This window comes from Puntigrus tetrazona, chromosome 24, assembly GCF_018831695.1.
Source record: "Puntigrus tetrazona isolate hp1 chromosome 24, ASM1883169v1, whole genome shotgun sequence".
Classification (NCBI taxonomy): Eukaryota; Metazoa; Chordata; class Actinopteri; order Cypriniformes; family Cyprinidae; genus Puntigrus; species Puntigrus tetrazona.
In genome coordinates, this window is record NC_056722.1 from 5,852,360 (window position 1) to 5,878,428 (window position 26,069).

The 26,069-nt window shown below is 42.8% G+C and overlaps 3 protein-coding genes across 5 annotated transcripts; 1 reads left to right on the top strand and 2 right to left on the bottom strand.

Annotated features, from left to right (window-relative positions):
• The first annotated feature begins 1,165 nt into the window (after positions 1-1,165).
• Positions 1,166-12,026, top strand: ppp4r1 (protein phosphatase 4, regulatory subunit 1). The gene is made up of 20 exons (XM_043226785.1): positions 1,166-1,334; positions 1,460-1,501; positions 2,964-3,048; positions 3,167-3,273; positions 4,087-4,229; positions 4,314-4,460; positions 5,184-5,291; positions 5,371-5,436; positions 5,518-5,676; positions 6,360-6,478; positions 6,572-6,936; positions 8,672-8,814; positions 9,318-9,416; positions 9,502-9,687; positions 9,867-10,028; positions 10,266-10,366; positions 10,461-10,581; positions 10,822-10,950; positions 11,027-11,168; positions 11,599-12,026. The coding sequence occupies exons 1-20, from the start codon at positions 1,328-1,330 to the stop codon at positions 11,760-11,762; spliced, it is 2,595 nt and encodes an 864-aa protein (XP_043082720.1). The 5' UTR covers positions 1,166-1,327; the 3' UTR covers positions 11,763-12,026.
• A 131-nt stretch (positions 12,027-12,157) lies between these two features.
• Positions 12,158-17,731, bottom strand: twsg1b (twisted gastrulation BMP signaling modulator 1b). 2 transcript variants are annotated; one of them, XM_043226787.1, is made up of 5 exons: positions 17,576-17,731; positions 17,122-17,264; positions 16,535-16,634; positions 14,634-14,894; positions 12,158-14,176 (listed from the first exon to the last, which is right to left on the bottom strand). In XM_043226787.1, exons 2-5 carry the CDS (start codon positions 17,245-17,247, stop codon positions 13,995-13,997), a joined length of 669 nt encoding a protein of 222 aa, XP_043082722.1. In that variant the 5' UTR covers positions 17,248-17,264; positions 17,576-17,731; the 3' UTR covers positions 12,158-13,994. The 2 variants fall into 2 exon arrangements, with proteins under 2 accessions (XP_043082722.1, XP_043082721.1); XM_043226786.1 differs by having other exon boundaries at positions 17,122-17,277.
• A 2,643-nt stretch (positions 17,732-20,374) lies between these two features.
• Positions 20,375-24,425, bottom strand: ssr1 (signal sequence receptor, alpha). 2 transcript variants are annotated; one of them, XM_043226633.1, is made up of 9 exons: positions 24,227-24,425; positions 23,224-23,351; positions 23,044-23,140; positions 22,247-22,509; positions 22,086-22,162; positions 21,902-21,980; positions 21,699-21,792; positions 21,155-21,169; positions 20,375-21,076 (listed from the first exon to the last, which is right to left on the bottom strand). In XM_043226633.1, exons 1-9 carry the CDS (start codon positions 24,291-24,293, stop codon positions 21,009-21,011), a joined length of 888 nt encoding a protein of 295 aa, XP_043082568.1. In that variant the 5' UTR covers positions 24,294-24,425; the 3' UTR covers positions 20,375-21,008. The 2 variants fall into 2 exon arrangements, with proteins under 2 accessions (XP_043082568.1, XP_043082569.1); XM_043226634.1 differs by lacking the exon at positions 21,155-21,169 and having other exon boundaries at positions 24,227-24,424.
• Positions 24,426-26,069: the final 1,644 nt, after the last annotated feature.

The window sequence follows — 26,069 nt, forward strand, 5'->3', positions numbered from 1 at the left end:
GCGGTGCGCATGCGCACTGACCCACAAACCTTGCGCGTACACGTCATCGTACGCAGACGCGCATAACTTACATTTTATCAAGAAATATAACTCAAATATTAATATGAGATTTAATACAAGATGTTGTCGATTTCCTACAGAAACATTTATTCTGTGCGTGTCATAGTATAGTCAAAGAAAATAATGTTTCATATTTTGTATGAGTATACTTTGGTAAATTGTGAATTTTCAACAGAAAATAATTTATCGACAAATGTCAATAGACAGTGAAAAAAAAATATTTTACTCATTTTAAAATATAAATAGGTCACTCACTATCTGTACATGTTAAAAGAAATGTGAAATAAAAAATAAATAAATTATTGTAAAGGCTTAAATCTATTGTTTGAATAATTTGTAACTATTTGTGCTTGTTTATGGGCATGATTTTCTTATTGCTTATTATGAAATACTGAGTGAAACTATTTAAAAGCACAGAAACTGGTTGAACTGGAAATTGTGTGTGTGTGTGTGTGTGTGTGTGTGTGTGTGTGTGTGTGTGTGTGTGTGTGTGTGTGTGTGTGTGTGAGTGTGTGTGTGTGTGTGTGTGTGTGTGTGTGTGTGTGTGTGTGTGTGTGTGTGTGTGTGTGTGTGTGTGTGTGTGTGTGTGTGTGTGTGTGTGTGTGTGTGTGTGTGTGTGTGTGTGTGTGTGTGTGTGTGTGTGTGTGTGTGTGTGTGTCTCTTACTTTACATATTGCTTACTGTATATTAACCCTGAATGTACTTTGACTATATTCTGCATGTAGTGCTTCAAAAAAATTAAATGCATGTAAATAATATATTTAAGAAATCATACAAACAAAATACGTCAACAAGTAAAAGAAGAGGAACGGCTGTATAAAAATTAAAACAAGTTTGGTTTTCACAAATGTAATTTAAATCAAAGTATTGTCATTCAATCAAGTGTAATTCAATCAAGTAAATCAAAGTAATGCTTCTTAAAGTGTATTTACAAGAACCATTAATATACGCTTTTTTAGAAGATTAATATGTACATATAATGGTAAATGTTGGTGTTATTACCCGCTTGTAAATCTAATGTTTAATGACTGTACGTGATGGAAATAAATAAAAAACGAAGCGCGATAGTTTTGTTGTTCTTTGCGCATGCGTGACGCTCTTTGCGTGCGCGCTCTAGAGGCTGCGCTCGGCGCGCGCGTGATAAAGGCTCGGTGCTCCGAGGCGCGTGTTTGTGTGTTTGTGTGTAGTTTTGTGTAGTTTTGTGTGGTTTGTGTAGTTTGTGTTGGTCATCAGCACAGAAGCGGCTTAAATGTAGAAGCATCGCAAGATGGCGGGTGTGTAGAGCTCGACACACACATACACACACACACACACACACACACACACACTCCCTCTCTCTCACTCTTCTGACTAAACACACCGTCTCTTTCCCTCACACACACTGTGTTGTGTTTTCTAGATCTCTCTCTGCTGCAGGACTCGCAGGAGGACACGGATGGATGTGAGTTTATCTCTCTCTCTCTGTGTGTGTGTGTGTGTGTGTGTGTGTGTGTGTGTGAGTGAGTGTGTGTGAGGCGGTAGCTTTATGTTGAATGTGATTCATACGGGTCAGGTCACGTGAGCCCGGCTGCTCTCTGATGGTAATCTGAGGTAAATGTGTGTAAATACACACCGAATGCGAGCAGTGTGTGAGAGAAAGGCCGGCTCCGTGTCCAGAATCAGAGTAATACCGTGATACTGAGCTCAGAAACATGGTGCTTTCCTTCGTGACGCGACAGACAGCTGAGCTTGGTTTGGTTTGGTTTGGTCGTCTCAACTAGCTTTACTAGCGTTGTTTACTAGTCCCTGGAGCACACAACCAGTCATCAGGGTCTGAATAAATCATCTCTCCATCGATGTCTGCTTTGTTATGATCAGATAGTATTTCTCTGAGATGCAACTATTAGAAAATCTGGAAACTGAGGGAGAAAAAATCTCTCTTTTAAGATTATCCTTTAAGATGAAGTTCTTAGCAAATCATATTACTAATCAGAAATGAAGTTTTGATGTTTATGGTAGGAAATGTAAGAAATATCGTAATGATATTTGGGATTAAAGAGACGTGTAATTTTGACCTGTACGGTGTATTTCTGTTCATTTCTACAAACACACCTGAGCTCTGAGTCACAGATAGATGGGGATGTGCACAGATCATAATAATAATAATAATAATAATTCTTCATATAGTGGCTTTCAGGAACTTTACAGATACATAAAACAAACAAAAATGATACTGTTTACTGTTTGAGATTGAGAATAAAATGTAAACTTCACACAGTTATCTCAAATAATCACCTTCAGTCCATTAATCAACAATAGTGACCGGCTTCGGGTAAAAATGATTCCATAACTACATTTAAACTGCTGTCATCACTTTATAATAATTACACGTGTTATAAACTGCATAAAATCAACACTAATGAATTGAGAGAGTGTGTGTGTGTGTGTGTCCGTTGTGTGTGTGTGTGTGTGTGTGAGAGAGTGTGTGTGTCTCTCTCTCTGTGTGAGTCTCTCTCTCTCTCTCTCTGTCTCTCTCTCTCTCTCTCTCTCTCTCTCTCTCTCTCTCTCTCTCTCTCTCTCTCTCTCTCTCTCTCTCTCTCTGTCTCTGTCTCTCTCTCTCTCTCTGTCTCTGTCTCTCTCTCTCTCTGTCTCTCTCTCTCTCTCTCTCTCTCTCTCTCTCTCTCTCTCTCTCTCTCTCTCTCTCTCTCTGTCTCTCTCTCTCTCTGTCTCTCTCTCTGTGTGTGTGTGTGTCTCTCTCTCTCTCTCTGTCTCTCTCTCTGTCTCTCTCTCTGTCTCTCTCTCTCTCTCTCTCTCTCTCTCTCTCTCTCTCTCTCTCTCTCTCTCTCTCTCTCTCTCTCTCTCTCTCTCTCTCTCTCTCTCTCTGTGTGTGTGTGTCCTCTCTGACCGTGTTATCTCGTGTTCAGTGCTGGATTTCGTGTCTCAGGATGAGATGTTGACTCCTCTGGGCCGACTGGACAAGTACATCAGCAGCGAGAACGTCTTTAACAGGTGAAACACAGAACCCTGTTAATAAAAGTATACCGGATGCCCGTGACCTGTCAGAGCCTGGTGTTTAGCAGGCTGTATCCCACAATGCACCTGACCCTCTGTTTGACTGTGTGTTTAGGCAGATGGTGGCCCGCAGTCTTCTGGACACACTCCGGGCCGTCAGCGAGGATGAGCACGAGTGTGTGTCTGTGCTAGAGCGGATCGACCGACTCGCAGACGACTCAGGTACGTCGCTGATTCGCAGAGTCGCTGATTCGCAGAGTCGCTGATTCGCAGAGTCGCTGATTCGCAGAGTCGCTGATTCGCAGAGTCGCTGATTCGCAGAGTCGCTGATTCGCAGAGTCGCTGATTCACTGTACTGTTTGAGATTCGTGTCATAAAGAGTGTTGAAGATCTGATCTATGAAATGATAGGAAACGTTTTTTACTCAAATACGTGTAATATGTGTGGTTTTGTAAAATAAAAAAAAAGCACTACTGTTGTGCGTCTTAAGACCAAACAAAGGCACTGACGTGTTTTAAGACATCAGTCAGAACAAGTTTCTTTCAGTTGAAACAGTTCAGATTTTTTTTTTTAGTCTAGGACTAGGCTTAAGCCTTGTCTGTGAAGCCGGGGGAATGTATTTTATCATATAATATTATTTTAAATCTTATCCTTGAGTTTGCTGTACAGTACATGCATGTTATGTAAACAAAATAGTTTTTTTATGGCAGTACTAATAATTTGACTGCACTAAATGTGTAGATGATGATGGTGATAATAATAGATAAAATAAATATTAGAGAAAGTAAAATAAACACCACAAATGTGTTTTCTCAAACCTAACGTTCCAGTGTTCAGATTTCTGTTCTGGATATTCAAATGCGTTCATATTTAAACGTTTCTGAAAACTTGTAACACAGATCTGTCTTTGAAGCTCAGATTCATGTCTCGGTTTCTCATGCATTATTATCTCCACATTCAGCCCTGGTTTGTTTCTCCAGCTGTGCTTTACGAATCTCGGTTTGTAGTTTTAACGTAATGCGGTGTGTTGGTCAGAGCCGACGGTTCGAGCGGAGCTGATGGAGCAGATCCCTCACATCGCCATCTTCTGTCAGGAGAACAGACCTTCCATTCCGTCCGCCTTCTCCAAGTACCTGCTGCCCATCGTGGTCCGATACCTGGCTGACCAGAACAACCTGGTGCGTGTGCGCTGTGTGAGCCGCTGCCCTCGTCCGAGCGCCGCTGAAGGTGTGTGTGTGTGTGTGTGTGTGTGTGTGTCTCAGGTGCGTAAGACGAGTCAGGCGGCGCTGCTGGTTCTGCTGGAGCAGGAGCTGATCGAGAGAGGAGACGTGGAGAGTCTGGTGTGTCCCGTCCTGGTGGAGCTCACGGCCCCGGACAGCAGCGACGACATCAAGACCGAAGCCATGGCGGTGAGAGACCCTCGAAGTCCTCCAGACTCGCATCCAGAAGAACGAGGCGCTTCGAGGAAGATACCTGAGAGAACCGCCTCAAACACTAAGATACCCGCAGCAATGATGATTCAGTTCAGTTCATAGAAGTTTCTTACCTCTTCTGGTATCTTTCTTGAAGCGTCTCGGAGACCGTTCTTCAGGATTGAGTCTCGGTGTGCTCCGGTTCTTCAGACTGATGAAGATCAGATCTCTGTGAAGATGTGGGTCTGCTCTCAGTTGGTTTTACAGTTATTTTTAACGGATGTGAGCATAGTTTGTGTGTATGGAACAATGTTTGGTCAAAATGAAGTTATATTGGTGTCAACACTTTTGTGAAATCAATCAGTGTCTCTGGAGCAGAGTCATAAGAGCTCAGCTGTATTTATAAAAATAGACACATTGAGTCAGTTATACTATATTATATAATATTATAAAATCATTAGGATATTACGTAAAGATTGTGTTTCATGAAGATGTTTTGTAAATAAATCAAAACCTCATTTCTGATTAGTAATATTCAACTTCATTTCAACAACTTTAAAGATGAATTTCTCAATATTTAGATTTATTTTTTTTCCAGCTTACAGATTTTTTTAATAGTTGATAGTCTGATCGTAACAAAGCAGACACAAATATTAATTTGACCATTTTTCTAGAGTCACGCTTCAGTCGCCGAGTGTCTCTGATGGTTTATTATTTCAGATAATTTGTAAGATGGCTCCGATGGTGGGGAAGGACGTCACCGAGCGACTCTTTCTGCCGAGGTTCTGTGAGATGTGCTGCGACTGCAGGATGTTTCACGTGCGCAAGGTCAGTGCATCTGATTGGCTCAGGAGCGCGGCGGCTGAATCCCATCGGCTCGGGCTCACGCTCGCTTTGTGTCCGACAGGTTTGCGCGGCGAACTTCGGGGACATCTGCAGCGTGGTCGGAGGAGAGGCCACCGAGGAGCTGCTGGTAGGTTCTGGGCCTGAAAGACGCCGTCTCGTGAGGTGAGATTGAGACAACTAGCCCCGGTGTCCTGTGATCTCTGTGCAGCTGCCGCGGTTCTTCCAGCTGTGCTCTGATAACGTGTGGGGCGTGAGGAAAGCCTGCGCCGAGTGTTTCATGACCGTGTCCTCGTCCACGTCTCCAGAGGTGCGCCGGACCAAACTCTCCACGCTGTTCATCAGTCTGATCAGTGACCCGTCACGCTGGGTACGACGCCAGATACACACTCCCTTTATCTGCTTTATTTCCCCGCATTTCTCTGAATTACTTCTTTACTTCTGACACATGTGAGCGCAAAACCAGGCAGTTTTTTTTAAAAATGGAGATTTATGAATAAGATGAATAAATCATCTCTCCACTGACGCCTGGTTTGTTTTGATCGGACAGCATTTGTCTGAAATACAATTATTTTAAAATCTGAGGGAGCAAAAAAAAACTTAAATATTGAGAAAATCTCCCTTAAAGTTGTTAAAGTTCTTAGCAATGCATATTACTAAACTTAATTTTTGATTTGATATATTTATAGTAGGAAGTTTACAAAATATATTCATGGAACATGATCTTTACTTAATATCTACTTTAATATTTTAGAGTAATATATAATGTCTGCAGATATCTGTGTGCTCTTAAGACTCCAGTCATGTTTAAATGCTCAAAGGAAATATTTGTTCAGTTTTAACCACAATTTAACGTTTCAACACAAATTTTAACTGGTTGGTTTTTGATTTGAATTTTAAAATTTTATTTTTAATATCCTATTAAATTTTTTTTTGTTTTTTCTCTGCACTTTTTAGTGGTTAAATTAATCTCGTCTAATTAAGTGAAATCCTAAACCTTCAATTCAACCAAATGAAATTTTTTAAAACTTTGAGTTGTTTCTGTGCCGTCAGGTGCGTCAGGCGGCCTTTCAGTCGCTCGGTCAGTTCATCTCCACCTTCGCCAGCCCCAGCAGCGACGTGGGTCAGTACTTCAGAGACGAGGCCGAGTGGAGCGGGTCACAGACACACAGGCGAGACGAGCAGAGCTTCAAATATATCATTAACAAACTTATTTTGGATGCGGTTAAGCGCGTCTTTTATAACGAACGTGTCTGACCCTGCAGCTCAAGCGCAGACGGGGTGTGTCCGGCGCAGGACTCCTGTGAGGCGGAGGAGGGCGGAGGAGAGCAGACGGCCGAGGTGCTGAGCGCAGACGAGCCCTGCTGCGCAGACGCAGACGAGCAGAAGTGCCTTCCAGAGCAGACGCAGCCTTCATCCGACTCTCCTCCTCCTCCTCCAGCGGCGCAGGAGATCCCGGAGCAGGAGCTCTTCAACTCCTTCCACTTCTGGAGGACCCCGATCCCTCAGATCGACCTGGAGCTGGAGCTGGAGCAGGACCGGCGCTCCGAGGCCCCGGCGCTGGGCAGAAGACAGCTGCAGGAGCTGATCGAGAACCTGGAGCCCCACATCGACGACCCCGACGTCAAAGGTGAGCCGAAACGCTGCACATTTCAAGATTCTGCTGTTAATTGAACGTTCATGTCGTTCCAAACCCCTTCGTTCATCTTTAGAACACAAAAGATGTTTTAATGAAATCAGTGTTTTCTGACCCTCATAGCAGCAGCACAACTGAAATCATCCAGAAACATAACGGAAAAACGTAGGAGTTCAACTTCGGTTTTTCGACGCTGCGAGGTTTATTTTATTTATTTAGCCATTCTTCTTCGTCTTTCACCATTTTAGACTTTTCCGCCAATCATAGCGCATACGAACGCTTTCCTCGAGACGTAAACCAGGCTGATTACGTCAGATACGTTAAAGCGTGTGTATGCTTTATGATATGGGTCTTACAGGTTTAGAACGACACAATAATTAATGACAGAATTGTGATTTTGGGCTGAACTAACCCTTTAAGGCAAATTTTATTTAATCCTTTAATCATCTCTCAAATAAGCAGTCAAACCAAACTAAATTACAGTCAAACCAAACATTATTTAGATAAACTTTTCATAATTTTATTACTAGTGGTTGCAAGGCGATGCACTGCAAAAAAAAAAAAATTTTTTTTTTTTTTTTTTTTTTTTTGTATAAATCTCTAAACATTCTTGACTCTAGATGCATTTACTCGACATGGGTAAGTTGAGTCAGGTTTTCCAAAAAAATAATTAAATGAGTGAAATTTGTGCTTAAAACTAAAAATATCTGGCGGTAGGGGCAAGAAAAATATTCTTGTTTGCATTTGAGAGTGTTTTTCTTACAGCGTGGAGCGGGTCAGTTTTCTGTCAGAGTCTGACTCTGAAACACACTCATTGTGATCTTCAGGAACCGAGCGGAGCGAGCTCTTCGTGTCGGGGAAGGAAATGAGCTCAGGAAGTTGCTTAAACGCTGAGCAGAAAAACAGAAGGAGTGACGCACAGAAACCGTGTGTTTGCTCTGGTCTGAGCTCTTTTATCCTGAACCCATAAGATAATAAAACTCAGATTAAATCAGTGGAGCATTATATGAAGTTCTCATTCACTGTAGTCTGAATCAAGCTCATAGTTGGGAAGGTATTGTGTGTCAGATATATGAGGTGATTTTTACACACATTTACACTTTTATCTAAAGTGACTTACAAAGTAGAAGCAAACAGATCAACAAGAGAGCATTGTGCACAGGGCTAGACTAACAGACTTGTACAGAGGACTTTATTTTTTGTAACGCACAGAATACGTGCTAGTATTAATTGCTCAGGTGATGGAGAAAAGATGTCTTCGGATGTTTTTTTTTGAAGACTCAGGGGCTCTGATTGAGATGGGGAGGTCATTTCCAGCAGCTGCTATGATGACAGATCCTAGAGATGATATGTGCATGAAGAAGAGAAGCGGTCCGAGCACTGAACCTTGAGGAACCCCAGTAGCAAGAAGTTGTGACTTAGAAACATCACCCGTCTGAGACGCCCTGAAGGAGAGGTCAGACTTGAACCACTGTAGTGTGCTTCCTGAGACGCCCATCTTTCTGAGGATGGACAGGAGGTTCTGGTGGATAATGGACCGCAGAGCGATCCAGCAGGATGAGTACGGAGGATTTGGAAGCTGCTTTTCAGCTCAAATAACTGTGTTATGATAGAATCCATCACACATCAGTGAGGTGACGGACAGGGAGTGCAGTTACTCAAGAGATAACAGTTGAATGGACAGGCCTGATACCGGACAGCGTGTAAGAAGGGTGTGTTCTGTGTCCAGCACAAGTGGACGTCCTGACAGCTGCTCTGAGAGCCTCGGCGCTGGACTCTGGACTCGAAGACGCTTTCCTGGAGCCTCGAGCTGCTCGATCAAACCCCTTCAGCTCCCAGCAGCCCTCAGAACATCTGTCAGCCGGCACACAGGTAACACACGCACACACACACACACACGCACACACACACACACACACACCACCTGAGCTCCTGTCAGCTGATACATGGTTACACACACACCCTCCTGAGCTCGTGTTGAGTGATACATGGTTACACGCGCACACACACACACACACACCTGAGCTTGTGTTGAGTGACACATGGTTACACGCGCACACACACACCTGAGCTCCTGTCAGCTGACACATGGGTACACACACACAGGTACAGGAAGTTTACTAAAGGTGGTGTCGTTAAATGAGTTTCATGATTATTAATCAACTAATGCTCTATAAGTGCTAGAGCTTTCATAAAAACTATGAGAGAATATTAAAAGATCTTTGTCTGTAGTTCAATTCCTTTGTCACTTGATGCTCACTGGAGTCTGTAGATACATGCTGCTGTTTATGACTGAGGTTAGACCTCAAGCGTTCCTGAAGTGATCTGACGTCACGGTTGAATCTGAATGGTTTCGTGTGTGTCGTGTGTTTCAGAGACGTGACTCCTCTCTACACGTGACTCGTGACGATGATGATTCTGACGTGAGCGACAGCAGCCTGAGCGCAGAAGACGAGCGGAGATCCAAACAGCAGGTCAGCGGCGCGTCACCGACTCGCTCTGAGCGACTCTTTCCCAGCATGCCTTGCTCTGTCTCACTCCCGTGATGCTGTGCTGCAGGATGTGGTTCCGCAGGCGCTGCTGGAGCAGTATCTGTCGATGACCGACCCGTCTCGCGCTCAGACCGTGGACATGGAGATCGCTAGGCACTGCGCCTTCAGTCTGCCCGGCGTCGCTCTGACTCTGGGACGACAGAACTGGCACTGTCTCCGTGACACCTACGAGATGCTGGCCTCCGACATGCAGGTGAGAGTGTGTGTGTGTGAGAGTGTGTGTGTGTGAGAGAGAGCAGGGTCTGACCGTGTGTGTGAGAGAGTGTGTGTGTGAGAGAGTGTGTGTGTGAGAGAGTGTGTGTGTGAGAGAGTGTGTGTGTGAGAGAGTGTGTGTGTGAGAGAGAGCAGGGTCTGACCGTGTGTGTGTGTCAGTGGAAGGTGCGGCGGACGCTGGCGTTCTCGATCCATGAGCTGGCTCTGATTCTGGGGGATCAGCTGACCGCTGCTCATCTGGTGCCGATCTTCAACAGTTTCCTGAAGGATCTGGACGAGGTTCGCATCGGCGTTCTCAAGCATCTCTACGACTTCCTCAAGGTCACTGCTCTTCACTGACAGCCCTGCAGCGTTCTCTTTTCTCTTTATTTCTCATGTTGTTTTTTCCTATTTTTGTTTTCCTTTCTATTTTTATGCTGTTTTTTATTTATCCTTTTTATTAGTATTTTTATGGTTTAAAAAAAACAACAAAAAAAAACAAATTTAATTGCACTTTATTTTTTCCTTGTCTGTTCTTTCATGATGAGGTGTGTGTGTGTGTGTGTGTGTCTCTTGCAGCTGCTGCATCAGGACACTCGGAGGAAGTATCTGTATCAGCTGCAGGAGTTTTTGGTGACAGATAACAGTCGTAACTGGAGGTTTCGCTCAGAGCTGGCCGAGTAGGATCCTTTTTTTTTTTTTATATATATATATATTTCTTGTCTCCTCTGTCATGATGAGGATGATGACGTGTGTGTGTGTGTGTGTGTTCAGGCAGCTGGTGCTGCTGCTGGAGCTGTACAGTGCTCAGGATGTTCATGATTATCTTCGGCCGCTGGCTCTGTGTCTCTGTACTGACCGTGTGTCGTCTGTACGCTGGACGTCCTACAGACTGGTACTGACCCAAACACTTTCTTTTTCATTCATTTAATGTTTTTGGATTTTTTTTTTTTTTTTTTTTTTTTTTTTACTGATTGCACCTTACATTTATTTGTTGATTTTTATAAAAGTTTTTTTTTTTTTTTTTTTTTTTACTCTTGTTTATTATTACTATTAGTGGAGTTAAATCAGTGAATCGTTGTTGAATCGTTTTCCTCTGATTCGCTCAGTGAGTTGATTCGTTGGTGTGTTGCAGGTAAGCGAGATCATCAGGAAGCTGTCGTCCTGCTCGTCTCTGCTGGTCAGTTTTCTGGGCGAGCTGGTGGAGAAGTTCTGTCACTCTCCGAAGTGGTCCGGTCGTCAGGCGTTCGCCTTCGTCTGCCAGGTGAGTCGCGCTCTTCATCCTCTTCATCCTCCTCATCCTCAGCAGTGTTGAATCTTGACGTGTGGTCTCTGTTCAGTTGTCCATCGAGGAGGAGTGTCTGTCTCTGGAGCAGTTCTCAGAGCATCTTCTTCCTCCTCTTCTTCAGCTGGCGTCTGACCCGGTTCCTAATGTCCGAGTGCTTCTGGCCAAAACCCTGCGTCAGACGCTGCTGGAACGAGGCGAGTCCTTCAGTGAAACAGCTTCTGGTTTTGTGCTTGTTTAACCCCGTGTGTGTGTGTGTGTGTGTGTGTGTGTGTGTGTGTGTGCGTGCCTCACTCTGTGTGTGTGTGTGTGTGTGTGTGTGTGTGTGTGTGTGTGTGTGTGTGTGTGTGTGTGTCTCTCACTCTGTGTGTGTCTCTCACTCTGTGTGTGTCTCTCACTCTGTGTGTGTCTCTCACTCTGTGTGTGTGTGTGTGTGTGTGTGTCTCTCACTCTGTGTGTGTCTCTCACTCTGTGTGTGTCTCTCACTCTGTGTGTGTGTCTCTCTCTCTGTGTTACTGTGTATCACTCTGTGTGTCTCACTCTTTGTGTGTGTGTGTCTCACTGTCTGTGTGTGTGTGTGTGTGTGTGCCGTGTCCCGGCTGACGGTGTGGTGTTTTCTCTCTCTAGAGTACTTCCTGAGTTCGTTGAACTGCCAGCAGGAGGCGCTGGAGCACACACTCGTGGCTCTGCAGACAGACGTGGATAAAGACGTCAAATACTTTGCGAGCGTTCACCCCAGCAGCACCCGACTCAACGAGGACGCCATGAGCACCACGTCCTCCACGTACTGACCGCTGTCCCAGAACGCACCTCTCTGATTTCGCCACAGAAGCCTTAATCACGTCTTCCAGAGAACAGGACTCTGATCTCAAGGGCTGAGCGTCGCGGCGCAGCACATTGTTGCGCTGACGGACGAGTGTTTTTAACGGATTTCTCGAGCGCTCCGCTCAATCTCAGATGACTGGAGAGTTTTAACTGTACATACTGCTGTGTTTTTGATCATGAATAGCGCTGATGTTATTCTCTTAATCTGTCCAATAAACTTTCACACAAAATCCCGGCTGCTGTTCGTTGCACTGGACTTAACACCAAAGCCTTTTGTTCACAGTAACGCTAGCTTTGAGTTTACTAATGTTTTAATAAATGTTGAGAGGGTCATTAATATTTATACTGTTCATTGATAGAGTTTTTAACACAATCTTCCAGGTCAGTCGTTTTATGAACTTTGAGAAAATCAGTCAAACTTTTGTTAGAATCTAATCTCACCTTTCAGTTCATTTTGTGCTTCTTGAGTTAATTTTATTTATTTTTCTGTTTTTATTCAGTGTTAAAATGGTGTTTCTGTAGCATTCTGCTGAAAACACAGAGCAGATTAGAACTTGTTTCTCAAAGCTTTAAACAAAGACGTGTAAAAGCAGGTTAAAGAACTGCAGGAGGTTTAGAAAGCTGTGGTCAATGAGTTACAGTGTGTTAGTGAGCCGGAAAAACTCAGCAGATATTAACATTATTAGCAGATTTTTATTGATTAATAGAATTAATGGCTTTGTTAGTTATTTCAATCAATCATGAGAATCTTTAAAAAACACTGCTAAATACTTTAACCTTTAATAAGCCTGAAGTATGACCGCTGTACAAAATGGCATGTTAATTAAATGCTACTTTATCCTCTTAAAGGTTTTAAAAGTGAACTGAAGAAATGAACATTAATGCACTGAGCAAACATGAACTAACAAGAACAACAGTCTATGAAGACATCATTTTCTCAGAGTTTAGAGAGTTTAATGTGGGAAGATGTTTAATAAAATTGTTCAGGTCTCTGATGACTGTTAATGAACACTGGATTAATGTTCAGTATTTTATCAATATGAACAGCATGAGATGAGAACATAACCTGAAAGAATCAAGATGTGTGATTCAGCTTTGGAACCGATTCAAACTGAATCACTCCCTGAACATCGTGAACTGATTCAGAACTGTGACCGATCTGAACTGAATCACTGTATTTTCTTCTGCTCTGTTGAATCTGAACGATTCCAGTGATTCTGCGAAGCTGCTTTGAATCAGTCTGTACTGAATAAAACTTTATAGAAATAAATGAGCTAGGGAAAGCCTGATCTAAATGAAGAAAGAAAAACGTAGTTCAGCTGCTCCTAAATATAAAGTAGAAAATTCAGCAATCATTTTTATCATGAAAAGCACTATAAATAAAGTTGAGTTGAATAGTTCATGAGATCAAATCCATTAACCACTGAACTATTATTTCCTCAAAGACCTAAAAATTAAAACAAAAATAATAACCTAAGAGTCAATTAACGGTTTAAAGAAAATCTAAAAATTGAGAAAATCATCTTTAAAGTTGTTTAAATGAAATTCTTAGCAAAGTAGTAAAATGACAAAGTTATATATTTACTAAATATCTTGAAATATCATTGAACATGATCTTAATATCCCAAGGATTTTTGTCATATATAATTTTGACCCAAACAGTGTAGTCTATTTCTATAAATATCTTCTGACTGCTTCTGTGCTCCAGAGACAGAAATAATAAACACATGCAGTTAACCTGAATATAATCTCAGCGTGACAAAGACACGAAGGAAAGCGCAGGAAAACTCAGAGCATGATGTTCTGGATCTGATTCTGGACTCAATGAACTCTTTGTCTCTCGGTGAAAACGGAGGAAGAAGCCATGCGTTCATTAAACAAAACGCTCGTTACGACACGCATTCAGATCAAAGCACGCTTCAGCGATTCACTTCAACATCACACACACTGAAAAACAGCAGACTTTATTCTTTACTGGCAGACATTCTGCTGAAGACAAACTAAAGATTGAACTCGGTCTTAAAAAAAACCTGGACTCGTAATAAAAGCTGAATATGAACTCTGTGCATCTATTCTCTATCGTGTTAATCGTGTCACTCACACACACACACACACACACGCACGCACACACGCACACACACACTCACACACACACACTCTCACACACACACACACACACACACACACACACACACGGGTCAGTACTGGCAGTTCATGCAGCGCACAGCTTTGCTGCCGTAGTCCAGACACTCGGGTCCGATGCACTCGCAGCAGGCGTTGTGGAACCAGCGGTACTTAGACGCTCCCATCGACTCACAGTACTGCTTACACTGACGGATGGACACACAGTCATCGAAGTACACCACCGTACACTGCTTATCTGTACACACACACACACACACACACACACACACAGCTTCAGACATCTCAGATACACTTGAGCAAAACATCGCACATAAAAATCTTGCAGATTTTCTCTTTGATTAAAAAACACAAACCTAAAGACTCATAAATGTGTGCTGATTAATCACAAATGTTTTTGTTTACATCATAATGTGTGTGTACTTGTGTATATTTAAATACACACACATACAGTATGTATTTTGACATTAGAATAATTTGTCATATCTTTCCAGTATTTTTGATCAAGTCAGCACAGCATCGCTGAGCAGAAGAGACTCTTCAGAAACAGCAATCTTCAGACGCCTGAGCTGTATTTTAAGGGTCAGTGCGTTTCCGGACACCTGCTCTCTGCTGGACGTCTCATTAGCGTCTCGGCTCGGGGTCAGGAGGTCACTTCCTAACGAGTGAAGCTCAGGCTAATGAGCGAGTCTCACCCTGCGTGTCGTAGCTGGCGTGGATGCTGTTCCCGGGCAGAGACACATTCTGATGGGCGTCCTCCAGTGTCTCCAGGAAGGACACCAGGTTCTGGTGATAGGACAGCTCCTCGGACACAGGGAAGGACACCACCATCATGTTGATGGGAGCGTCTCCGTCGGTCAGTGCTCTGAAGAGGGAAGGGATCGGCCGCTGGAGCTCCTCCACTGTACTCTTAGCCGTCGCCGGAGTCTCACTCAGGTTCTTGGGGTTGCACATGCCTGAAATCATCACATCAGCACATCACGTCAGACCACACCACATCACATCACATCATCTCATCATCACATCTCATCACACCAAACCACATCACATCATCACATCACATCACATCACATCACATCATCACATCACATCTCATCTCACCACACCACACCACACCACATCATCACATCTCATCATGTCATCACACCACACCACATCATCTCATCATCACATCACATCTCATCTCACCAAACCACATCACATCATCACATCACATCACCACACCACATCTCATCTCACCAAACCACATCACATCACACCAAACCACATCACATCACATCATCACACCACATCACATCTCATCTCACCACACCACCTCATCATCACATCATCACACCACATCTCATCACGTCATCACACCACACCACATCACCACATCACATCTCATCACACCAAACCACATCACATCACATCATCACACCACATCTCATCACGTCATCACACCACACCACATCACATCACATCTCATCTCACCACACCACCTCATCATCACATCTCATCTCATTTCATCATGTCATCACACCACACCACATCTCATCTCATCACCTCACGTCACACCAAATTTTATTTTATCACATCAAATCACTTCATCATCATCACATCATCTCACCACACCACACATCATCACCTCACATCTCATCACCTCATCACATCTCATATCACATCATCACATCACACCAAACCTCATCTCATCTCACCACACCACATCACATCATCACACCACATCTCATCACGTCATCACACCACACCACATCATCTCATCATGACATCACATCTCATCACACCAAACCACATCACATCATGTCATCACACCACATCTCATCTCATCACCTAATTTTATGTTATCACATCAAATCACTTCATCATCATCACATCATCTCATCATCTCACCACACCACACATCATCACCTCACATCTCATCACATCATACATCTCATCACCTCACATCACATCACCAGAGTCATAGCGCTTTCTGAAGAGTTCAGTGGAGTGAATAAATCTATGTGAATAAAGTCTTCATTGATGTATGGTTTGTTAGGATCTGACAATATTTGGAAAATCTGGAATCTGAGGACGCAAAAATGTCTAAATATTGAGAAAATATAAATTTAAAGTTATCCAAATGAAGTCCTTAGCAATGCATACTAATCAAAAATGTAAGTTTTAACATATGTAGGATATTTACAAATAATCTTCATCGAACATGATCTTCACTTAATATCCTAATGATTTTTGTCATAAGAGAAATGTATCTTTGTGATATAAACACTACAAACACCTGTGCTCTGTGCTCCAGGCTCACATTAACACTCTCAAAACTAATTGTGTGCTTAATATTCTAAAATCTATTTGGTTGCACTTTATTTTAAGTAAATTAAACATTTTTGTTCATATTCATGATCTCCCAAAAATACAGCACTTACAGTTACATTACAGAACTACACTTTTTAGAGGATGAACCTGAGTGAAGAAATGAAGACTAAAGTATTGAACGTTAATTAATATACTTTTTAATTTATATTGTAGTTATATTGTAGTACTAAATATTAAAATGATCTGAAATGAGACAAAAGTGTGTGTGTTCTGCTGTTCTTACCCACACAGTCACAGCACTCCTCCCACAGAGAACCCAAACACATCAGACACTCTTTACAGCACGAGCAGTTCCCATCCGCCGGCCGGCACTGACACAGCTCCTGATCACCATCACCATCATCATCACCACCATCATCATCATCATCATCATCATCATCACCATCATGGAGGACAAGCACACACAGATACCTCAGTCACTTTCAGAGGAACACAAATCCACTGAGAGCACTTTCAGAATAATACAAATACAGTAAAAAAAAAAAAAAAAAAAAAAAAAAACAGGAGCCATGTCATGTAGGAGGGCACCTACATGAAGCTTTCAAACTAGACTTCACGGTACAGACAGAGAAAATAACCAGAAATCCTAAATCTTTCATTCCCAAATGAGCTTCGCTGCTTGCTCCAGTAATACACAAACACTCTAACAATCAACCAGATATGATGTCCAGATATAACAGAGAGGAATACACTGACTGCATATGAGCAGCTTGATATGATATACTGACATACAGCACATATCAACATACTGCATTATCTGAGAAAGATTCACTGAATCAACAGAAAACACCGAGAATGAGAGACTCTTACCTGAATGAGACACTTGCTGACGTCGCTGGCGCACAGAGCTTTATTACACGCCAAAGAGAGAGAAAAACTTGACAGAAGAAGAAAAAACACTGAAGATGATGAAGACGAAGACGATAGAGGCTGCATTACGAACCGAACCGAACCTACAAGAACACACTAATGAGAGAGAGAGAGAGAGAGAGAGAGAGTGTGTGTGTGTGTGTGAGTGAGAGAGAGAGAGAGAGAGAGAGAGAGAGAGAGAGAGAGAGAGAGAGAGAGAGAGAGAGAGAGAGAGAGAGAGAGAGAGAGAGAGAGAGAGAGAGAGAGAGACGCAATCAACAAACAGCTCAAACATCAAAGACAAAGTGCGCCAGACCGACTGAGCGGCGACATCAAAGACTCTCGGTGTGAAAGTATCAAGCACGTGTGACATTTCAATTTCAAACACAAACGCGCGCGAATCTCAGAAACTCACCTCGACACCTCGACACTGAACAAGATCCGCTGCAGATGATTAGGACATGATCAGAGACGATCTGAACTCAGCCAGACCGGACTAGACTAGACCAGACTGAACTACTGCTGTCGCTGCCGAGAGTTACTCACACACACACACACACACACACACACACACACACACAGACAGGCGCCTTAAAGACACACCCCCCTGCTGCCTTACATCTGTGTGTGTGTGTGTGTGTGTGTGTGTGTGTGTGTTAAAGTCTACTTTATTTCTGTGAAGCGCAGCTGAATTTTCAGCATCATTACTCCAGTCTTCTTCTGAAATCATAATAATCTACTGATTCACTGCTCAAGAAACTGATTATTATCAGTGTTGAAACAGTTGTGCTGCTTCTTTGGAAATCATGATACAGTTTATTTTTCAGGATTCAAAGATGAATAGAAAGTTCAAAAGAAAATTTGTATTTAATATACAATATAATAATATACACACATATATTTGAGACTGGAGACTAAATGAAGACATGAAACCTTCTGAGAAAGACGTGTTCATTTATTGATTACGGTTTGATCCATATTTCTGTAAATCCTCAGAGATCTGCTTGTCATGGTTTCATCTCACTAAGAATCACGGAGATGGACGGATGGCCTTCAGGAAGCTGGTTTTGGGCAGATGTTCGTCTGAAGCCGCTGTGGGGCAGAAGAACAGAGGAATGAAGTCTTCATCATCCAGCAGATGATTGTAGAAGATGAGGTCAAAGACACCAGAGAGGTGTTAGTGAACGATGATGAAATATGATCTTGTTGTGTGTGTGTGTGTGTGTGTGTGTGTGTGTGTGTGAGATGCTGGACCTGAAGGTGATCCACCCGGTCTGAGGACTGAAGACACGTGAACTCTGTGAAGGTCAGCATGAACTGAGCCAAGATTCATACAGAGATTTGTTTAGTACAGACTGATTCAACAAGAGAATCAAACTGATTCAGTTCCAGCAGAGTCATTCTCTAGATTAATAACTCCTTCGTGTGAATCATTTATCAGGACTGTTTATCGCTCATCAGTGTATTAGGCTAAGAAAGCTATCGTGACTCTTTAGTTCACATCTTCTGACTTCCTGATATAAAATCTGAATTTTGAGATAGAAACTTGGGATTGGAAAGAGAGTCAGAAGTAATTTAGAAATTCTGTTGTTGTTTTCATCCAGAATTCTGAATTGTCTGAATAGTCTTTTCTTGTCATTTCAGATAAAAAATTACAATTGAATTTTGAGTTGTTTTATTCTGTGGTAGAAATGAGCTTCCATGTGAACCAGACACAGAGAAACAAGATGGAGTCTGTTTCCTGCAGTAGTCTGGCTCACACTGGTTTTCCTGTCATTAGTGTGAGTCTCCAGGCTCTTCAGAGATGGTTATACAGCAGAATGACTCTCCTCCTGATCTCAGGAACGTCTCTGCAGACCCAGACCGGGAACGGACAAGGTTCCCAGAATCACCTGACCCATGAAGACGGCGTCCGCTGGGACACGAGTGCGGTGGAAGGAGGACTCCAGAAGCTTCCTCTGACAGAACAGACGCGAGTAATGGATCTCGATCACTCCCTGAGAAGAGACCAAGAAGAACGCTGATATCACTGAAACCTGAGGAGCATCAGTCAGAGACAAGGACCAGTTCAGAGCTGCTCTGATGGTTCCATGAACCCAGATAAACACTGATGTCCTCTAAACCAGTAACATTAACAGATTTGTTCAAAGTAAACATCAGCACAAAAACGCTCGCGAAACACTTTTTTCCAAAACATTTTAGTTGGACGTTCATCTAAAGCTTGTTACTGCTTGTTTTAGAGTAACGTTTCAACATTTCAAAGTAACGTTACGTTTATAAACTCAATCTCGAGGTGAAAGGTGTTTTCCGTACGGACCCGTCTGAGGAGCAGATCCACTGAGATGGACTCATGAAGACGTTGAAGACGGTCATGTAGTTTCTGAAGCGGATCTGTAGACGTGATGATTCCATCCGCTGCCGTCAGAGGACAAACAACACACACCCTACTACAGCAATAATAATAATTCATAATCAAGAATCTATCCACACCACAGCAGTGCTCTGATGAAGATGAGAGTGAAGCTCCTCGTGATGAAGATGAGTGTGAATCTGCTGCTCTGACACACACACACACACACACACAGACACACAGACACACACACACACACTCGTGAATCACATCAATATCAGTCAATTGTTTTAGGGTACAAAAACAGGGGCACTTTGGATAAAAACATCCTGCTCAAAACCCATTAAAACGTTTTAATTGCAGCGACGTTTAACTGTAAAATGATGTAATTTTGATTCTTAGTCCTTTACTCAAGTGTATTTTTACCAGATAGTGCCATTTTTTCAGGTTTGGTCTATAAAGTAGATACGGTTCTGTTTCTGCAGTCAGACAGATGAGAAGATGAGAAAAACTACAGTAAATCACAAACCAATCCCCGTCTCCTGAGGAAAACCAGCACTGCATCAAACTACAACTTACTCAAATCTCAGATTTGGAACAAAACTTCTTTAGATTTATGCCAATGAGTTCATAACTCATTTTAATAAACTTAAACCTCTTTATCTACCGTAGGTCTTCTATAAAATGAGACCTGACAGACATTTTCACTCACTATAAACCCAACTTTTTAGTTTTTTTTTTTAAGTGAAGGATTAATCAGTCATTTTATTTGTCAAGTGAACGCATCTTAATTCAAGAATATTCACACACTTATTCTAGATCACTAATAAAGTCCTCTCCCCAGAAGAGCACACAGAAGCAGAGTTTGTTCATTTCAGTTTATTTGTATTTTCCAGGATCTTGATCTGTACATCAGCACTCGCTCGAGGCTGCTTTCACTGCAACACCGTCACTTTATTAGATCGATCAAAAAAAAACAAAACAAGAAAAAGACAGACAGCAACAGTCTTCCTCCGTCCCGAGGAGGAGCAAACCGTCAAAAACAGGAGGAAGCGGCGCGTCCTCGAGTCACGTGACCCGATCACATGACACCGGCGTCGCAAATCATGAAGAGAAACGAAATCAGGCACCTTCCGCAAACGAGGCGTTTAAAAGCAGTCATTATCAATGAACGGACTGAGAAGAAGAAGAAGCGGTGATGAAGAGTGAAGAGGCTCAGAAACGTCCATCAGTCCTCAGAAGAGTGACCCTGAGAAGAATCCAGACGCTCGCAATTAAAATAAAGCAGACCTACAGAAGCTTGAGCGGCCGACTCCGAGCACCTCCACGGCCTCTGTCTGTGTGTGTGTGTGTGTGTGTGTGTGTGTGTGTGTGTGTGTGTGTGTGTGTGTGTGTGTGAGAGTCAGTCTCTGCTGGCGTCCAGTGATGGACAGACTCGCCGTCTCACTGTAAACACAGATGAAGATGACGAAGATGATAAAGATGAAGATGGCGTCCCTCACTCGTCTGATCCTGCCGAGCGCTTCTGGGTCCTCTTGCGCGGAGATCGCCTCGGAGACGCTTTATCTGAAGAAACACACAGACGTCAGTCACGAGATCGGACGCACCGAGTCACATGATCAGAAGACCAGGATCAAAGCTCACCTCGTCGACTCGCCACTGAGCTCACGAGAGGAAGAGGAGGAGAAGAAGAGAGAAAGAGCAGCGTGAGTGAGTGAGGAGAACAGGAGAACCAGACGGGATCAGAAAAGATGAGAAGAACAGACTCACTGGAGCTCAAGCTTTCAGTCACATCAAACAGCGCTAAAGAGCTAATTACTGGGTTTAGATCCAGTTTCACTGCAGAGAAACCCTTCTTCTACATCAGAGACACTAAATAATACTATTTTAATACTACTACTAGAGTTGTATTTTAAATAATTTATAAAATGTTATAGAAATGTTGTTAATCTGTTACTATTATTACTTTACAAATAAAACAAAGAACTGTAGTACACGTGATATTTCACACTACTCCATTTCAAGAAACTAAAACTCAAAAACGCTGTAAACTAAAGTCTTAATCTGCCGCTGGACATACAATAACACATTTATTCAAACCTTGAACTCATAACAGACTTAAAAATGACTGCAGTTTTGTTTGATTGACAGTGAAACCCATCGCTGCCTGTGATTGGCCGACACTCACTGATCTGGTTGAGTGTTTCCTGTGGGATCCAGCTCATGTCCACATCGTTGTGATTAGAGGTTCCCATCTCAACTTTAGGCGCCGGCCGTCTCCTCTGTAACACACACACACACACACACACACACACACTGAAGCACAGATCCTGACAGCAGTGTAATGATGAAGAGCAGCTGATGATGATGATGAGGATCTGAGCGTCTCACCTTGCGTGACTCGAGAAGCTGATGAAGACCAACCACCAGGAGAAGACCGAGACCTGACAGAAACACGTACAAAAAGATCCTGCACACACACACACACACACACACACACACAGAGAGTCAGTCATGTGATCAGAGGCCATCGCTGCTCAAACCCTGATCTCCTCGAGTGCTGCAGCAGTCTTACGTTTCTCCGTCCAGACCATCCTCTTTCTCGGTGATGGTGACGGTCTGATTGAAGACGGCGTCCTGGAACACATTGCCCTGAAACAGGAGGAGGAGACCATGAGCGAGTGCAGAGATCACACACACACACACACACACTCGCTGTCTCACACACACACTCACGCTGCTGTCCTTGTAGTTGAGGTTGATGACGAGGCCGAAGGGTCTTCCTCCCATGGGCTCGGCGGGGATGAAGGAGTACTCGAAGGTGGCCTGGCGCTGAGGAGGAACCACGGTGCCCAGCTGCAGAGCCGTGAAGTTCTGGATGTAGAACTGGAAGTCCTGCGGGTAACGGAACGAAGCGTCCAGAGACTCCACCACGAAGTTCTCCGAGCCCTTGTTAGTGAACCCCAGCAGGAACTTCACGATGTTGTTAGCGGGAAAATCTGAAGCAGCCCACAGAAGAGAAACACAGTCTATTTATCAATTTATGCGATTTTAAGTATTCATCTGGAGCTATTACTCATATAGTGAGCACTTAAATGATCTAAATATCACTCTATATCTCCAGTAATAGGTCTCTGAAAGATGAGACTGAAGTGATCAAACATATAATGATGGAGAGCTAAAGAAATAAAGTCTCCTCAGAAGATGTGAGATGTTTTGGAGGAACAGTGAAAGTAAAGCTCCTCAAAAGATCCTGAAGATCAGATTCTTCTAGAAAATGATTGATGGAGGATCAAGTAAAGACAGTAAGAGTTGATCTGGAGATATGACCTTTACTTGATCAGAATCAGTCCAGATCTGACCCCAGAAGAGTTTGACTGGATCAAACACCAGAGGCAGAAGGTTTTAACCCAAAAATTCAGGATCGAATGATACAGGTCTCTTTATATTAAATGTAATTTATTTTCTAACAATATTACTAATATTGTATTAGAACACGTGTCTCCTGGTGAATGTGAGATCGACTTGTTCACCTTCTCCTTTGTCGAAGAGGATGGTGGTGTCAGCGTTGGGAGAAGCCTTCATCTCCCCCACCAGAGCTTCTTCCTCCTCTTCCTCCTTTTCTTCCGTCTGACAGAAGAAACGACAGCATGAGCGTCTTCACAAACCGCTCGGATGAGAAGAGATTAATGAGCGTTAGTTTAATCTCTTACTAGCTCTGTGTTATCATCGTCCTCCACCTCAGCTTCATCATCCTCATCCTCAGCCATCACATCATCAGCAGCATCTTCATCCACAGCCTCCTCTTCCTCGGTGGCGTCCTGGGCAGAAACGACCGTCCCTACACACACACACACACACACACACACACACACAGCTGGAGTTCATTAAGAGGTCTGACACACATCTGATGATGTTTGAGTTCATGTGATTAAAGTCACATACAGAGAATTTAACTTGTTTGCGTCAAATACTCATTTAATTGCTGTTCAAGAAGCATTTCATCAATATTTAAAGCAGTTGAGTACATTTGTATTCAATTATTTAAATGAAACTCTTTTCTGAAATACACTATACCTTTCAAAAGCTTGGAATATCAAAGAAACCTGAAAAAAATCTCCTCAGCTGTTGTTTTCATCAATAATAAGAATAATAAGAAGTTTCTTGAGCAGTAAATCAGTGTATTAGATTGACTTCTGAAGACTGGAGTAATTGATCTCAGAAAAACTTTTATTTTCAAGTATATCAAAACGTTACTGTTTCAGCTGGACTTTAGATCAAACGAATGCAGTCTTGATGAACAGAAGAGGTTTATTTAACTCTTTCTGGTCAAAAACACGATGTCCTGACACGTAATCACTTCTCCAGAGAACTACTTTCTGCTCTTTCGGGCGCTTTGTAGCGCGGTATAAAAGTGTTTAGTTGTGATGTTTGGTTCTGATGTGATTTACTTCAGTTTGAATGAGTGTGAGCGGCGCTGAAGGACACGTCACTCACACACACACACACACACACACACACACACACACTCACACACACACACACACACACACACACACACACACACACCCAGCCTAAATCACTCCAGACGCCACACCGAGTTCCTTCAGAGCGGATTATCGACGAGTAACAGCGCGCCGATCGCGTTATTGATGATTATATCACATATTTCCGAGAGTTTCAGAGACGCGGCCTGACGGAGAACCGTAAACTCACCCTTCAGCAGCAGCGTCGCGGGAAACGCCAGCAAGAGCAGCAGCAGCAGCTTCTGCAGCAGTCTCATGATTCCGATAACGAGAAACAATAGAAAAACACTGATAATAAACGAGAAGAAACGAGGGAGAAACGCGTCTGAAGCGCTGGACGAGCCCACACTGACAAACCGACGCTCTACGCCTGCGCCTCATCCGGGACACCGCTGACGTCACGCGCAAAGAGACACGTGTCGCGAGCGCGGTGCTGGCGCTGGGCGGGGCTTTCGAAAACCTTAAATTATAAAATATTTTTTTGAGCACCTCTGCGTGCGTTTTCCTTATACTACGTTCTATAGAGCGTCGTGATATCAGTGTTTAGGTGTAAAATATTTTTCGGAGCGCTACGGAGGATGCGGTGTCACGTGATACCTGTTAATTTTCTCAGCACTTGTTTCGGCATGAACCAATCACACTCTATCGAGATTACTGTGTGTCAATGCTTTGAAAACATCAGGATTTGTTTTTCACGCATTACCGATCAGAAACATCTATGTGAATGATTATACGTTTTAATGAGCAACTACCACAAAAAGCCCTTTGTACGCGTCTGCAGCGCGCTCACCACTCACACTGCGCATGCGCCGGTAGCGCTGACGTCACACGCACAGAGACGCGTGTCGCTTTTGTGGAGTTTGACGCATGCGCCACACGCTCACTGACGGACCACTAATCACACAGAATGCTGAACAAAGCTTTTTATTTATTATAATCTGAATAACTGTGGAACACTACAAGTTAAATAATGTTAACAAAAGACAGTGAGGCGGGTAAATAGGTCAAAGTGACAATAAATGAGAGGATTTATAATAAAGTAAATAAAACACTTCAAACATTTGGATCCCTTCATCATCATCATCCTCCTGCGATCTGAACACATACAATCACACTCACAACCTGCTGATATTTAGCTTATAATTCGTCTAGTGTCATGCATTTATCACGTACTTTACTCATCTTAATATCTGACAGAACTCCGAGCAAAAAGAGTCGTTCTGCAGTGAATCGTTGAATCAGAAAGAGTCGTTTCGTAGATTCAAACTATATGAATCAGTGCAATCAGTAGAAACGAAGACCTGACAGATCATATAGAGCTCTGGCTGTCAGCACATGCAGCCTTTTACAGTGTAAAGATAATTAAATCAGCACATCTGAACCGAATGGTATGAACGAGTGAATCTTTTGTCTGTTCGGTTCCTCAGTGAGTGATTGAGTTCACAAACACTGATCACATCAGACTCTGTTCATGCTGATCAAACGCCTGTTTGCTGACAGATTGAAATGTTACCACAGTAAATAACCCAAACTAGTGTGACTAGTTAAAGTGAACGGCACACCTGTGATGAACAGAAGCGTGAACCACTAACACCGTTCACATTTGACCAATTCTCCTCTTCAGAACACTTTCAAAATCAACAAACATTAGAAAAAAGTGGTTTCTACGTACAGTAGATGATTGTTTTCTACGTCACATGGCTTTTGTGCAGATCTGAACTGCTGACAAACTTTGTGAATCTGTTCAGAAACTAAACTAACTCTTACTGGTTAGTAAACAACCCCCTTGATTCTCAACCTGAATCAACAGATCTACTAGTTCACTCCAGAACTAGTCAGCGAGACGGAAGTCTTCTAGTAAAGTGTTTTGGCTGATGAAGAACATTAATATCATAACAGCGATCACGCATCAAAAACACTTAAAATTAAAGAAAGATGATGAAACTAACTTCATTCAACTATCATCAAATAATTATTTGTTATTATTAACCTCCATTCTCTATCAGACATTAATTTATCTGATTCTCATGCCC